The sequence below is a fragment of the Lepisosteus platostomus genome, chromosome 2, assembly GCF_059453375.1.
Source record: "Lepisosteus platostomus isolate fLepPlt1 chromosome 2, fLepPlt1.hap1, whole genome shotgun sequence".
Lineage (NCBI taxonomy): Eukaryota > Metazoa > Chordata > Actinopteri > Semionotiformes > Lepisosteidae > Lepisosteus > Lepisosteus platostomus.
The window spans coordinates 10,157,997-10,175,830 of NC_142612.1; the positions used below are offsets into that span (position 1 = coordinate 10,157,997).

At 37.4% G+C, this 17,834-nt stretch overlaps 1 protein-coding gene across 2 annotated transcripts in view; it reads left to right on the plus strand.

The window, feature by feature from the left end:
* The first annotated feature begins 16,389 nt into the window (after positions 1-16,389).
* Positions 16,390-17,834, plus strand: part of uxs1 (UDP-glucuronate decarboxylase 1) — a 45,474-nt gene continuing 44,029 nt past the window's right edge. Inside the window, exon 1 of one of the 2 annotated variants that reach the window (XR_015924972.1) lies at positions 16,390-17,052. Coding sequence is in view for 1 of the 2 variants with exons in the window: in XM_088597400.1 (XP_088453526.1) it covers positions 16,959-17,052 (94 nt within the window). In the remaining variant the exon portion in view is untranslated. The remainder of the gene's footprint in view (positions 17,053-17,834) is intronic. The other variant, XM_088597400.1, reaches the window with a different exon arrangement.

Genomic DNA, 17,834 nt, shown 5'->3' on the forward strand with positions numbered 1-17,834 from the left:
TTAAGGGCTGTGACTGAGTTTGCATTTAGTAATAGCGGCTAGTGATTTTGTGAGTATAGGAGTTTGTGTTTTTCCTCTCCTTAATCAACGTCTTCAGCAGTAGACGGGGGGCAGGTAACAATTAGGACTGAATAGCATAATGTTTCCTCAGACATAACTCATTTACATTTTAAGTATTGACAGAGGTAAGTGGGAAGAGTGGGCAAGAAAGGAAAGAAATGATTGAGAGGGCTCCAGGACACCTGGAAATCTGACAGTTCTCAAACATCCCATATTGCTGAGTTTCTTCCTTTAATCGCCTGGATGTACCTGCCCCTGCCAGTGAGAATGGCAGACCCCCACAGAGTGAGATTGGCTGGCCAAAAAAGATATAAAAACCTGGACCCGGACAGATACAGAACTCTCTTCCTCATGCAGACCCCTCTATGCAAGACAGCCAGAGCAAGGGAAGCCTCTTTCCAAGAGACCTCAGGAGAGAGGAACATTTGTAATTGCAAGAACTACAGTACATAATAAAGGAGGTCTTAATGACAGAACTGAGGCACTGTGCTGGAACTTCAATTTTCTTGGGACAAGGAGCAAAGGACCTGGCCTGGAGAGCTGGTACTGAGACAACAGAGGTGAAACAGAGCAGGACCTGCAGGAGGATTTCCAGTATAGCCTGGCCATTGCAGCATTGCAGAGACTGGGGAGATCGGACTGTGTGGCATCTTTTTTTGCTCTTGCTTCTTTTTCCCATCAGGGACTAGTGTAGACTATGTGTTGTTTTCTACTTTAATGAATTAAATATACTTGTTCTGTATAGCTAAAAAGGACTTTAATGTGACGTTTCCTTTTTTACCTAAAGGAACCTCTGGTAAAAGAATGTATCCCTTGGAGATTTTTGGTCTGTCGTGGGTTATGTGTTTTCTCTTAGACAATGGGGAGTGCTGTATTCACTAGAGAGGGGAATTTATGCAACACTAATGCCAGGTGATGGCCTGTGAGTGCCCTGCTATTTATGGTAGATATAAAGAACCAGTTACAGTGGTAAAAGGACCCTTAAAGTTGCTAGGTGATGTAGTCGGCTACCTATATCTAGATTTTATTTTGAGATATATGTAAGGCTTTTTGTTACAGAGTCAAAGATGAAAATGTTTAATCCATCAAAACACAAGGAAGCATAACCCGTGAGTTGAAACATTCCTACAATTACCCTACAGAATTATAGTATTTGCAAAATAATATGGCATTTGGTACTTGGATAACTCCATTTTGAAAACAACATTTGGTACAAGAGAGAAAGCTATTGACTATTTTTTATTATTTGTTTTATTTGTAATCACAGATTAAATTTTACTTTTTATACTTTATCCCCATCCTTTTATACTTTATCACACATTAGAAAACTTATAAATAACTTGAAGTGTATCCTTCATATCCCATAACACATGGATTAACACTATACCATTTCACTTACAAGACAAGATATAAACCTGGCACAAAATACATCTGAAATGTCATATTCTCCATTAGATATTAATGATTTAGCTATACGAACATGTGTAAGAGGTTCTTAATAAATGTCAGGAATGTTTCTGTAAGGCATTTGAGATAAACCTCTTTTTTTGCTGCTATTTCTGTATTTAGTGTCTGACACAAAAATAATATTACAAGGACTGTATTCATTTTAATAATTGTAGGGTTGTGTTTCTGCAGAAATTGATTTAAATGTAAAATAACTCAACCTCTTACCCTCAGCACTATTTCAATTAAGAAATACAAGGATTTCGTAAATGCCATTTTTTAGTTTTAAAAGTGTATAACTAGTTTCATATAAAGTATTTATAGCTTTTCATTTTTATGATATATTTAAAAAAACATCACAGGTTCATATTTACTGAATACTACAGAAAATTGCAGGACATCTTGTATTGACAATACATACAGTATGGTTGTATTTCTATGTGTGTAGAAGCTAAATGAGGAAATGGATATGGGGCACATTATGAAACAGACAAGGGAGTTACATCACATGTGTTGTCCTACAGAATCCCAGGGAAGCGGTGCTCTGTGATCCATCACTGTCTATTTATTCACCATTCATTATTCAATGTTATATTTTTCTGCTGTATAAGCACTTCCCTTGGCCTTCAGTGGCTATCAACGTTTGTCTAAACCATCCTCCTTTATAATTTCCTTGAATTAAAATATGAGGCATTATTCTGTTTTGATTGCCCTTGGAGCTCTCTGATTTCCCCTTATATATTTTTTATTAGTTTGCTTTCTTCATCAGTTATTCATCTGTATGCTTCATATAAAAATATATTTCTTTAGAAATCCTGTGTCTTATTTGCTTTAACACATAAATACAGAATAAATACACCTATCTCAGGGAGGTCCTTCTATCAGGTAGTGAATTTCCACCATGTCACAGAGCCTTAATATCTCTTTAAGTGTGACAAAGTTGATCATTAGGAAGTGGAAGACACCCAGACATTGCAAACAACAAACTGCCCCTCAAAACTAAACACCCTGGAAGGAGGAAACTGGTTAAGGAGAGTTCTACAGCTCAGTGGAAAAAACACCATTTCACATAGGGAATGTGTGTGGCACTGAAAAAGAAAGATTAATTAATTAATTAATGCATTTTAATACTTAAGGAAAGAACTCAACATAATTACTAAAGAATTTATTCCAGATTGATCCCTTCAATGAATAGGAGAGCAAGCTGGGGTATGCGAAAAGACAAATTCCTCATGGACGAAATTATACAGTATATGGCTAATCAAGTGGAAGTGAAGTGAAGTGAAATATGCCATAATTATTTCCCTGCTTTTTTCAAGAGACAACTGGATGAAATACATGGAACAATTAGCTAAAGCAGGTAAATAAATGGTGTCCTCCCTACAAAATTACATATACTTAAATATATCCAATCAACCTTTATGATATTAGTTGTGCTAAAACCATGTGCTATGACCTCCTAGCAAAATAAATAATGGAAGAACTCAAAAAATGGGTATTAAATATACTTACATTGTAACTCCTGGAGGCTATGAACAAGGTCTTTAAAATACAATGAAAATGATTTCTATCTTCACAACGCCAATGCAATGAAACAGTACATGCAACAATTTCATTCATTATTCAATAGGGTCATACATCATGTTAGAAGGAAAGAATAATGTCTAAAGTCTAGCATTTTTGCATTGTTGCGCATATCATCCAAATTATTATCAAAGCCTCCTGCTAGCATCATGGCAGTAAAGCAGCAGCCAAAGTATTCTCAAACCAGCAGGAAGATTTTGTTTAAAGCAAACATTACTTTTGTAATTTTGTACTTTTTTCAAATCAAAGGCAGAACTCCCTTGGGGGTGCTCAGAAAACCCAGTGTGGCTCCACTCATTGATAATTAATGTAAACATTAAGATGTCTTGACATTCACATAAAGAGGTTTACATAAATAGAAGAGTATAATTGCATACCTGAAAACAAACTTTGTTAGTGAGAACATTCAGCTTTCAGATAGACACTCTTGGGTGTGCTCTTTTTCAAGCAAATCAATTAGCCTAGGATCAGCCCACACAGAAACCATCCAGGAAATAAGAATGCAGCCAAACACAGAAAATTGCTTTATTATACTATATTTATTGAAAAGTAAATTTCAACCTATCTTAATGCATCATTAGATAAACACAACATTAATATAGTTCAAGTAGGGAGCTGCGTCAGCATGCGTAAGCTGCATAGGAATAGGTAAATGTTTATTTCATGCTGAAAAGAAAAGATACACAACGTTTCCGCTGTGGAGCCTTCTTCAGGTGTGAGGGAGAAAGGAAAACTGGCAGTTAATAAGGCAGGAGCAGGAGCGAAGGATTATCAACACAAGTCAAGAGAGTGCTCACATATGGTTGTCGCCAACCCAGTAGTGTTTTCACAGACAAGATTGTAAATGCATGAGGATTGCATTATCTGGTGCCACTAGAATCCATGTTCTACTCATGAGTGCCAGGCTCCTTTACGGTAGGGGGATATTTTCACTTCAGCCCTGGAAGAGTGCGGACCTGACTGAAGATGGAGAACCAGAAAGCCAGAAGTGGCTTGACCTGCAGATGCCAGCAATTATGCCAGACTGTCATTCAAGAAGAGGAAAGTAAAGGCCACTTTTACTTTCAAGGAACACAGGTGAAGTTGGCGGACTCTAATGTTTAGTGCTCTTGGTACAGTAAGTGAGACATTAAGACAGCAGGAGACTCTGTGCTAGTTTCTGTTATTAGCTTTACAAAAGTGTGGTCATTTTATTTTATTATAATTTAAGCATTTGGTAATTGTAGTTAGGAAAAAGGAACTAGGATTTTATCAGCAGCCCCTCACCTACACCACCAGTGCTAGAATGGGGTTCAGGAAATAGTATTGGATCTAGAGGTCTGCTACCCGACCCAAGCCTGAAGGGGCCCGACAAAGTATTGAGTTTCGGGCCGGGTTTGGGTCAGTTTTTCATGTACAACTTCGGGCTCGGGCCAGGTTCAGGTTTGTTTTCTAATAAGTGAACATGCATTTTTATTATTTTATGTTTTAAATGTTTATTTTTATTAGAAGAAATTCATAACTTATTTTGTGTGCTCGCTAGCTCATTCTCTCTCTCGTATGTGTGTAATGGAGCCTACCTAGCGAACTGTTCACAATGGATGAAATAAAACAATAAAAACTCACAAAGGTAGAACTTCTCAAAATGCCAAATGAGTCGGAGATGGCTTCATTATGGAAACATTATGACCTAAGTATCAGGTTTTCTCAGTGCATGACATTTTCTATCAACTCAAGCGCATAAGCAGCCAGCAAAGCATTGTAAAACCACATCTGCGAGAATTCATCTCCGTGTGTGCATGTGTGTCTACTCGCTCTGAGAGGAAAAGAGAGTGACCGATTTCTGGTTCGGGTTTCAAATTTGGCAGTACCATTCAGGGCGGTCGGGTCAGGTCTCAAGTTCACGGTTTCGGGCTTCAATTTCATGCCCATACAGACCACTAATTGGATATAAACAAACTCCCAGGCTCAAGCCCTTCCAATAGGGAACAGCTAAGGCTGTAGGAGGAGTGCAAATTACCCAAAACGTCAGATCAGAGGAGTCAATGGGCTCTCCTAATATGTAAGTGGAGAATTGTAGGTAACCTGTCTGAGCTATCACCAGATGGTTAACAGGAGGGACTGAAAGGATCAGGCTGTGGAGACCAAACACCTGACCTTGAGCTCACTGAAGCTTAGCACACTAACAATAATGAGAAAAGGTAACTAACAGCGAACATATGATAAACAGTGAGGTGGGAAACAGGATGCACTTGACTGAGTTCTCGAGATATGGTAATAGCCCTTTCAGAACAGACACCTTGAAAGGGGTTTCCAACCTTTATATACAGTATGGGCTCAGAAAGTTTTGTTGCACAGTTTGATGGTTTGTTATGGATACAGTATTTGTCCTATCCTTTGATATGTGGCATAAGTTGATTTGCTTTGTTCTGTTCTAAGTCCTGTCCTTCAATATCCTGTTTATGGTATGTTTATGGGTGTTGATCCTGTCTGTTGTTCTGTAGCGTAAGTTGATGGAGCTGCTAAAGCAAGTCAGCTTTATTTTATCTTACAGTAGATTAGCTTTTGCTGAAGGCTTAGTTAACAGATCCCAGCAATACCCTCCACAATGTGGTTAAGTAGTCATATTGCACTGCTGGATACGTGAAATATTTACATGTCCCACTTCAAGAAGGAACTATTTTAACTACACTTTACCTCTTTTTGCATATTTGTGCTGGGATATTCAGTTCCTTCTTAGTTCCATCCAAAAACATGGTGGCAGGTTATCTGGCACTGTATCTCTACATTTTCCCTGTCAGTGTGTCTGTGACCTGCAATGGACTGGTAATGTATCCTATGGAAGCTGTTATTTGGCCTTTTCTGGGTTTATATCTGGGTTCAGCTAAGGATTTCTGAGTCCCCTGCAAAGAATAAGCAGAGGTCTGACAATTGGTGCATGAACTGGTAGACATTTCCTTTATGGCTTAAAAGGAAGCTATCTGACTCTTGCGTACTTACTGTACTAATACATGAACCAATGCCACAGAACCATAAATTAGATGAAAACTACAGGCAATCCAAAGAAGCGCAATCTACTGTATGCTTGTAATAACAAGATCAACAAGGGATAATAAGAATAGAGAGTCTCATAATGAAACAGTGTCCCGGAGTGCCCACATAAAAAAATCTACAAAGAAGAATAAATAGATGGGCCAGTGCAAAACCAAGATTATGTGACAAGATAAAAATGGCGATGAGCATTGAGCCAGACACATAGCAAGAATAACAGGTCCCTTTTGACACTGTATATGTCAAAAGGGACAAGTATTTTAGATGTTGCTCTGTGATTGATTGATTGATTGATTTCGCTATGTAATTTGGTTTCACCTTTGGTATGTATCGCATGGCACAGCACTTTAAGCCTAAGGCATGTAGGAGCCAATGCTTTACCAGAAGGCTCAGACCTTTTGGTGAAGTGGATACAATATTGCTTGCAGTGTTCAGAAGCACAGCAGAGTGCCTGTGCACATCTATGAGGGCGACTATTGCCTACAGCAGCATCAGGATGCACTCCGGCTAACACACTACATGTATCAGCTTGGCTGCACTAACTGAAACAGCAGCATCTAGAAACCCAAGTTTGAACAAGATTTGAATAACTAAATAAAACAAATTTGAATGAACAAATAATAACAGAAATGTAAATGAATCATAAACACATCTTATAACCTGCTTCAATCAAATAATGATTTAGAATTTAGAGCGCGTAATGCATAAAGATCTTGCATGTATATTGAGATGTTTGGGACATGATACTCAAAGTTAACACAGAAATCAGTACTGTATGCTGCGCTGAAAACCTATGCATTATGGTATAATGCTAAAAATATATATATTATATATATAATTGCCATACAGGTTACAACTAATGTCCTATATTTATGTGTGTCTATTGTGAAGCCTTCTGTTTTAGAATTTGGAGAGTGTTTGTGGTACATTAGGTATTGCTACCTGAAATATAAGAAAACAAAACTTTTCTTCTATAATTTTTTACTTTTTACATGTGCTTTCTTTATGGTACTATAAATATCTTTTTGTTAATTTAGCAAAACCATGACATAAAAATAGTCAGTCATACAATGCGTTAAGAGAAAAACTACTATTATAGTGTTTTACATAACTGAGTTTTCTGTATTCTTATTTCTCAAATGTCTTGTACATATTGATTAATTCTCTATGAACATCAACAGACATCTATATTTGTAAAAAATCATTTTAAATAAGATTACAAAGCCTTGAACTAAATTTTGGAAATCAAAATCTGTTTGTTCCTTCAGTGCCGGGGCTTTATATAATAGAAATCAAAACATTTTTCATTTAAAGAGAAATGTAAATACCTATGTAATTTATGAAATTATGATTATTCACAGTTAGACCAGTGTTTCTGACACATGTTGGTTTTTCACAGTGTTCAGTGATGCCTATTCTTCACTGTCAGATCAGTATTCATAGCAGTAATTATGTTCACAGCAAGGGTATTATATATTACTTTCACTCAGCTATTAAAGGAGAAAAAGGTCATCCTTTCACATATAAAATACATTTTCACCAAGAAGAAAATACATACCACTTACAATAGTACTTTCATAAGTAATATTAGATGGTACAATTCAGATTGCACTGTGCTGTTAAAAGCGTAATGTAATTACTTTAAAAAATACACATCTCTTCTATAAGATGGACATCATTATTACTGTTATTACTATTCATAATCTGTTACCATAAAAGAGCAATATTGGCTTAGACAAGAACAAGGCCCATGCAGAACTATATGATCTAGAACAGTTTAAATAGTACAAAATGTGTACTAGAATTTGCAGAATCCTGATGACCAAGATATAGTTGATATAGGGAAGGTTGAAGATGCTCACGCAAGGAAAAGATACAGTTCTACCTCTGGTATAATCTTGCCAGACATTTTAGGTTTAAATTATTATTGAAATGTTCTCACCTCATTAACCTCAGATACTGCGCCAGTGCCATCTATAGTTTTAGAACACATAAAAGGGTATTATGAAACATGAACATATGTTTCATAAGTCAGCTTTGGTAAGGGATAATGCTGTGTACATTTTTTTAATTCTTTAAGTCAGCTTTCTTGTTCTTTCTTCACTTGAATCAAGGTATAACACTTGCATACGAGAGGAATTAAGGTCTTCTAACAACAAAATAGATCAGGGATAATGGAGCAAAGTGGATTATTAACTTTCAGTGTCTTTGACCAAGCAATTATTCCAGACAAACTGTTTAAGTTTTCCAGTTAAGGCAATAAGATCTCTAGATCCAAAGTTTCAATAAACACTGTAAACAGTACATTTCTTTGAATTTGTTCAGACAGCTTTTAAACTTTCACAGAGGGTAGAGAGGGACTTTATTATTCCCAAGGTGCATTTGTTTATTTGTTTTACTGAAGGAAAGTAGCTGGCTTTACTTTATCACCATATTCTTCATCTGTCTGCCCTGGGCAAAAGGGCTCAGGTGTGTTATGTCTAGGAAAGGTGTGACATGTAATATTATCCAAGAAACATACTGTATGAAATCATGTATATATGAATTCAGCTTTTTCTCCTTTGCAATTTGCCTCTGAGGGGATGTTTGTATTTCCTCATTGCTCTGCTCTCTCACTGTGCTGGGAAACAAAGAATCTATACGATCAGCTTGGTCAATTTTTATTCCTGACAACAGGGGCATGTTATCTGCTTTATTTCGTACAGGGTCATGGGGAAACTGGAGCCTATTCCAGCAAGCAACAGGCGCAAAGCAGGATTCACTCTGGACAGGACGCCAGTCCATCACAGCGCAGACACAGGCAGCAGGGCCACTTTTCCCAGAAGCAAATTAACCTACCAGTATGCCTTTGGAGTGTGGAACGAAACGGAGCACCTGGATGAAACCCATAAGAACGTGGGCAAAACATACAAACTCCACACAGACAGCACCCCAGGTCTGGAATTGAACCCAGGATCCCAGCTCTGTGAGGCAGGCAGCAATACTGATCACTGCGCCAGCATGCCATCCCCATTGTGCTGCCCAGGTGTTTTTTAACTTCTACATTAGGAAAACCACACCCAGGAATACCTCCCTGCTATTTTATTATTATTTCCAGTTCACGTTTCTAACTGGATTGGTGTATTTAATTCTTAATCAAGACTCTTCTTAATCAAGAATACGATCTCTTTATACACCTACTTTCTAAAAATCTGGGAGCACTCATCGGGATGAGCCAGCATTTCAGTGAGTGCTAATCTTACATGTATCCCCCTCAGGTATGCTTTGTTGACTAACACAAGTCAACATCAGTGTTACACTCAAAGAGCTCCAGAAATATTTGAAGCGGGTTATTTTCATGACACAACTCGCAACAGAGGACTTCACTTCTATTCTATACTAATCTATTCTATAATATCCATTAAAACTGACAACAAAAGCTGAAATCACAGTAAACATGTCAAAAAAATTCCTTGCAGAATATGTTTTTGATATTTTGGTTTACAAACATTGTGATGTAAATAAGCAATGGCTGCGCAGAATTAAATGAAAAGAAAATAAGTTTTATATAAATGTGTTCGGGGGGTGGCACAGTGACACAGTGGCTAGCATTGCTGCCTCACAGCATTAGGGCTCTGGGTTCAATTCTGGACGTTGGGTGCTATCTGCATAGAGTTTTTATGTTCACCCCATGTTTGCATAGTTTCCTCCGGGTGCCTTATTTTCCTCCCATAGTCCTAAGACATACATATGTTAGGGTAAGTGAATTGGCTTGTGGGAAAACTGGCCCTGGTGTGAGTGTGTGCATGTCTACGTGTGCCCTGCGATGGACTGGCAACCTGTCCAGGGTGGATCCTGCCTTGTGCCCGCTGCTTGCTGGGATAGGCTCCGCACCCCCCCCCCCCGTGACTCTGAACTGGATGAAGTGGTTAGAAAATAGAAAATGAATGGGTGGATAAATGTGTTCTTACTACCTCATTAATTTGGTTCAGTTAACCAAAGGGAAAATAGCACCAAAGTAGAATCCTTGTTAGCAACACGGCAGGGTAGCTCTTTAAAGGTGTCATTTTGAAGAACTGTTTTGACTGTCAGGCTCTAGCAGATTTCTTTGGTGTGATTTTTTGATTCAATAAAGTACAGTACTTAAATTAGGGGAACCCAATAAATCAAAATGGTGATAGATTATTTTGAACCTGAAGTACTACCTTGGACCTCAGACACTGTTGAAATATAACGTCTGTTACTGGCAGGAATACAATTTCCGACACATACTGTATATTCATATATTAATTAACTGCAAAATTGTCAGTTTTTCTGACATATTCCCTGCTTTGCTTGTGCCTGACACCCTGTTAACACATCCACTGTGATATTGAGGTGTTGTGCTGTACTGACCCGTGGATTCGTATGTCTTATCATATATCACTAACATGACTATTTGTATAGTCACACTACATGCACTCGGTAGGATGGAAGTATACACAGACCTTGAACCCTTCGGCAGCAGGATAATCACATAAGGAGAAGCGTCAAAAGCTGAATCTGACATATACCATGACAAACAAGACACACGATTTTGAAACCTTACAAACTGAGCCCCATGTCTGTTTTGAAAGGAGGCTATCTGAAACCTTCCTAAACCAAGGAAGTCCGATTGGAAATAATTCCACCTAAGGGTACCATTAGCATAAAACAATTGTCAGAGCCTAATTATTTTTTATTTAGGCATGTTTGAGAATAAAAAATAATAACTGAGCTGACACAAAATTTAATTCAGATGCTTTTATCCACATTTTTCGCTTCTCTTTCCCTTATGAACTTAATTTTAAATATTAGCCATGTTCATTCACCTCAGGCACTATAAAGACTGAAATGCAAAAACTGGTTTATCTCAATTGCTACATGTCCTTTAACTTCACCACAGTGAGGAGAGTTACAATCTTTTTAGAAGGGCACAATTATGCAAGACTAATTATATATACAATTAAATATGAAGCAAATAGTAGATGCCTCTTGGTAAAAAAAAAATCACACAAAGACCCCTCACTTGCCTGCTGTATTATTTGGATTAAATAAATACGACAGATATGTTTCCATGGAGACATCCATCCATCCATTTTCTAACCTCTTTCTGTCAGACAGACAATATATATTACCTAAGAACAGGCAGTTGTGAGAATGCAAAGTACCACTATCCATCCATCCATTTTCTAAATTTTCTAACTGCTTTATCCAATTCAGGGTTATCCCGACAAGCGATGGGAGCAAAGCAGTTTACACCCTGGACGGGATACCAGCCAATCCCAGGGCACAGACACACACAGACACAAGCAATAACACACTCACAAAACTGCCAATTTTCCATGGAAACAAATTACTGAAAACACATGTCTTAGGAAAACATAAGACATTTTTTTTTATGATAACAAAATTTAAAAGCCAGCAGCCATATCCCCCTGCAGCTCTCACCTGGCTTCCCCCTGAAGCTAAGGAGGGTTGAGCCTGGTGAGGACGTGGATAGGAAGTTATGGTTCCTGCTGGAAGTGGTGTTAGTGGGACCAGCGGGGGGTGCCCACCCTGCGGTCTGTGTGGGTCCTAATGCCCCAGCATAGTGGCAGGGACACTATACGATAGTGGGTGCCGTCTTTGGATGATACGTTAAACTGAGGTCCTGACTCTAAGTGGTCATTAAAGACCCCCGGACGTTTCTCCATAAGAGTAGGGAGTTATCCCAGTGTCCGGGCCAAAGTTCCCCACTCAGCCTTACCATTGCCTCCAAATTGTCCCCATGTATGACTGGCTTGCACTTGCCCCGCGATGGACTGGGGCCCAATCCAGGGTGTACCCTGCCTTGCGCTCGTTGCTTGCTGGGTAGGCTCCGGCTTCTCGCGACACCGTATGATATAAAGTGGTTTGGCGAATGACATGACATGATGATATTTAAAACCATTTAGTAGATGTTTAATATTCTGATGCAAAACAATCAAAGCAAGCTTTATAACATAGGAATAACCAACTTAGCATTAAGGGCTGAAGAATAAAGAAAGGGCTGAAACTGGATCAAGCTGTCAAATGAAATACTGCAGCTGTAATGTCTGCTCTTTAAAGGTGTTTGTTTGAAATTAAGGTATGTATGCAACAGAACTTTTTTTAAGCCCTGACTTTTCTGAATACTGTGACAAGAATCAGATAATGCTCATAAGTGCCCAACATGAGCTTGACATGGTTAGCGACTTCATTGTTGATTAAGTTAAAATTAAAGTTTGAAATCCTCATGTTAGTTTTCACCCTGCGTTGTCATTTGAAGCATGTTAGGCATGCCCCAAAGGCATCTTTCATCAATCTGTGTAACACTGTTTGGTTAAGAGGCATGGTCTATCTGATGCTGAAATATTGCTAACAATACTGCCTTACCCACTGGGGACTAAATAGGCTTTATTACAGTATGTCCAGAATTCTACAGTTTGCCTGTTAACTATTATAGGTTCTCATGCTAATATTTATGGCAACAGTCATCCTTCAAACTAATAGAGCTTATTGCATAAATAACACTAAATCTTATTCCAACAAAGACCAGGCACCATGTCTGTTGAACCCATTACCTCAATCCATCAGAGAATTTGATACTGTCAAAAGTGTCTAAAACGTGCCTATAGATTTCTGTTCTCTATATGGCTTTTAACACATATTTATGATTTTACTGGGTCAAATAAGTGCACCCTTTTTTTGTTATGTGCATCACATTGTACAACACCTTGAGCTTTTTAAGCTTTATTCTTCATATTATTGTTATTATATATCATTGGATAGATTTTCTCTGGAAATAACAGAAGAGTAAACATTGCATTATACTTGCTTTTTTCCAAAAGGTTAATGTGATAACGTACCCAACAAATCGTAGTGCAGGTCTTTTGACACCCCAGTGTATTAGGGCTTTATTTTTTTTGCATGTCCTGCATATTATGTTTGTCACTCACAAATTCACATCCACTCTTTAATGGGAACACTAGCTTCAAGTGCAAAAGCTCACGAAATGGGTAGAATTCCCTTACGTAGCAAACTAATAAAAGTCCCTTTAAAAAATGCATGAATAGAAGCAGTGTGAGCCTAAACGTTATACAGTGGTATTGGGTACTAAGACACAGGACTTTCTTGAAAGAGGATAAACAGAGCTTCAATCCCCTGACACCTAGCCATAAAACCCACTGATGTCAATCCAGACTGCCAAATGAGCATAAGTGGAAATATTCAGGACAGAGAAAACTGTGTGCCAATTTTCAGAAACTTAACTAGAGGATTAGTATTTTTAGATATGCTATAATCACATTGTATTTTGTTGTTTCTAGAAAAAACTGAAGTACAGTAATAATAAAGTTTAAAATGAATGCCCATAAAATATTACCACCCACATCTACACAAATGTAAATCTCCTAAATTTCGACTGACTGGTGGCAGTCTGAAAGAGACATCTGTGCATTTACTCCAGAAGAACTCACAGACACATCTACACGATACACAACACATTTATCTGATCATGTCAAATAAAGGAGTCAACTAAATGACCAAATGGGTTACTATGTAGCTACACAGTAATATCAGAAGATCAGACTACACTTAGACTGAAAACTTGATTCTGATTAAACTCTTCAATTATTTAAATATAGTTTTCATATTATGAGATTACGGAGTAAAACAATATTGCATTGACATTTCTGGGATGTTAAATTAAGGTTAAGTGGCACTTTTTTAACTCACACATTTGTAATGTTCAAATTTCTAATGAACATAAGAAAAGTTACAAACAGAAGGTAATTTGGTTCTTCCCAGAATTTTATCCTTCTCTTAAAGAATACAAACATACATCCATTTTCTAACTCCTTTACCCAGTACAGGGAGCCTATCCCAGCAAGCAACAGGCGCAAGGCAAAATACACACTGGATGAGATACTAGTCCATCGGCACAAACACACACTCACGTCCAGGGCAATTATTCCAGAAGGAAACCCATGCAAACATGGGGAGAGCATACAGACTATAAGGAGATAGCACCCCAGGAATTGAACCCAGAGCTCCAAGCCTACAAGGCAGCAATGCACACCAACAAGCCTACCACAATGCAAACATTTTATGTGGTAATCTTCCTGAAGCAGCTTTGAAACTAGTTCCTCCCTGTAATTTTTGTAGTTCATTTTATACCTTCCCATTACAAACCCAAACAAAAAACCAAAAAGACACAAATTAACTAATCACCTTTCCAGCACTCCTATCATTATTTTACTATATACAGCACTGCTTTTTGTAAGAAGACTTTAAAATGTATGTGCAGCTACTGAAAAAATGCTTATTATAACAAAGTTAAAATGTTTAAACATTTAAAACATCTAATACTGCATTTACTACAATTTAAAGGACCGGGCTAGAATTTATGTTACTATTTTCTATTTTCAAAACTAAAGTTGCTATGAAAAGGACAATGTCCTGATTTACTGTACTAAACTTGTTATATAAGCATTTACTTTTGGAAAAAGAAAAGGCTTATGCTGTGAATAACATGGAATTTATTAATATAATATTTACATTTTGATAATTTGTATTCACTTTATACATCCATGACTTTGTAAACAGTATAATAAGGTTCAGAGTAAACAATTTTTTAATTGCAATATAAGGTGGAATTTTTTACTGGCATTATGCGATTAGAATATGGTTTTCATATGCACCTGTATTCCATGGTGTTCTTTGTACCATCTTTTGTACGTTTATCTCAAATGCTACGTTTGTACCATTCCATGGTGTTGTAATCTAATTAAACAGAAAGGCTGAATCCCTAAGTCTTAAGACTTAAAGTAGGTAGAATATTCAATATGATCAAATACTGTTGACATGTCAGGCAAAGTACAGATGTTTTTTTTTTCAAACAAGCCTCACATTTGTTTTTTACAATTTAGTGTATTGCATTCATTCTGTTGGTTCTTATACCTTTTTACCACAGACCTCTAAAAAATATGTACAGTAGCTTGGATGACCTATCAGATAGTGAGAGGCGGACATACAGTATATCCATAGTTGCTAAGACAAGAATAGCAATAATTAGAGAGCAACAGAGCTGGTAAATTTCAAAGCAAAGAAACATAATTTCTTTAGAAAGAAAAATCCAATAAGACTGAAATGATTGAGCTAACATGTCTGACTGACACCTCCATACATGTACAGCATAACTGTTTACATGGATGTGCTGAGTAGTACACATTGCAAATAACCATCTTAATTCATGTTACAATGAACCTCCGACACTGGTGTCGCTGAATTCACTAGAAATAACTAAAGCATGACAGCAATAATTTACTTGTCTATGCTGAATGTGAAGGAAGGGTCTAATTTAAGGTCTATTAGAATCTTTGTTTTGTCGTCTAGATAAATTATAACCGATTTTCAGTTAATGCTTAGTCCAATACAGGGCTGTAGCGAACCAAAGACTATCACGAGAGATAACGTGTGCAAGTCAGAATAGAACCTGACTGTGTGTCCGTCAAAAGGCACACACACATTTATATAGGCACCATTTAAAAAAGACAAGTAACCTCCACAGCGTGGGAGACTGCGGGCATCCGGTGAAAAGCCAGGCGTCCACTAGGACCTAGTAGGAGAACAGGAAAACTCCAAACAGAATGTGTCTCAGGCGGGAACTCACTCCTGCAGTTGCAAGGCAGCAACGCTAACCGCTATACTACCGTGAAACTCCATTCTGATACTGTTATCAAGCCAATTTTAAATAAAATTTGATTTAAAAGCACCATTTTGTGCCTTAGATGGCGAATCGCTCAAAATTTAACAACGATGGTCTGGGATCACGTTATTTTAGTGTAGGGTTAATAATCATTGCTTTAATTGACCTAATGTTAAAAACAAGATATTTTATTTCTTGACAGTTTTCGGAAAACGCAAATTGTCACTAGCATATTAAAAAATATGGTAAAGGCATACTTCTCACGATACTTTTTTACATCTGTATGCGTACTTATCTGTCTAAATGTGTCAACATTAATGTCGAAGTAAGCCACTTGTATCACAAGCTTGCACATCGGTCATTGATTAAAGTAGACTGAACAAGGCAGAGGTTATAGTTCATCTACATGTTAAAATTAAATTATTGGTATATTATTAGTTAATTTTTTAATTGTTGTAAACAACGTTAAAATAAAATATTTATTTCTTAGCTACTGTATAAGATTAAGGACTTTTTATATTTATCATTTTGTATAGCGAACGGCTGCAATCGCGGCAGGACGCTTAGTAGATTACAGATGTACTCGCTCTGAAGCTCAGGGGCCTTGAAGGAAATCTGGCTAAAGATGGAATTTATTATATCGCATAGTCCGTTTTATGTTTGGTAAATAAAAAATAAGGCATTTGCTCAGATAAATAAACCAAAACAGGTACGCATTAAAGGGAAAAATAAATAAGTAATAATAAGTAAAAACGACGGGACATTACCGTTTTGAGCGCTTGTTAAGATAACTCTCATAGTTCCCCGTGGAATCTTGAAATAGTAACTAAGAAAAAAGAAACTGAAAACGGTTCAATACTATATCGCATGGGATGTGTAGCTGGTCGCCCAGCTAGCCTAACCATTTTTGTGGTTAAGGCGTTATATATTTGCAAAACAGTGTTTTGCCAAAGCACGTTATCTTCTTGCTGAGGTAGAGTTCGTTTTTCGCACTGATATTAATAAAAGTACATGCATATTTTGGCGCAATGAAAAATGTAAAGTTTATTGCAGGAGAAGAATATTTAGTCCTATAAATAAAATGCTTTAAAGAAGCTCGCATGCTTCTGGGTTTACTTCTTTTGGCGGGGGGATGATGAAGAAGCGGGTTATTTGGCTGATAAATGGAATAAACAGAAGAATGATGAAGCTGATGTTTGCCCTCGCTTTGATCGCCTATGTTGCCTGTAAGTAATGAGATGCCTCGCCTGCAGAAAACTGTAAGATTGTGTGCAAACACTCATGTACGCCGCTGTTGATAGAAACAGCTAAGAGGAAAATGTGTTTCAAATGAATATTTCCTAAGTGGACAGAGATAAACTTTGGTCTCATCCTTCTTCGTTAAATAAACCTTCAATTAAGTTAAAATGTAGCCCACGTTTAGGCAGTTAAACGTCCCGCTTCTAAAGACTATCAGGAAATCTTGTTATGTGAATGTATTGTGTATCGTACTCAACTTATTGTTGACTTTTCAATTAAGTAGAAAAAACTTTTATAACATGTTATTCTTAATCAGAACAATTTCAGAAAGTAAAATAAAATTATCAAGTAAGGTCTCTTTACAGGATTGTCTGTAAATCCTCTCTATTCTTATGCATTCGTCAGAGTGACCGTACGTACTTGCTTTTATAGGACTGCTAAGTACTATGCACTAACTTTGGCTGTGGAGATACACTACAAAGACTCAACAATGTTTAGGTGTCTGTGATGAGACCTTGTGTTCTTACTAATGCATGTGGTACTGCGCTTGTTGTGATAGGATGCAAGGTCTGGTAAGAAAAACACGTTAAGTAGTACTTTAGACAGCTTTGCTGTGGTTGATGAAAGGTGATAGCAGTTTAGATAAGATCCTACTTGGGTGTAATGTGCTATAGTAGCAACGCACTGACAAGATCTACAGTACAACTCCTGCATAGAGCACTGCAAACTACAGACTTTGATTGTGTTCACTTTCTTTCTCTTTTTAATT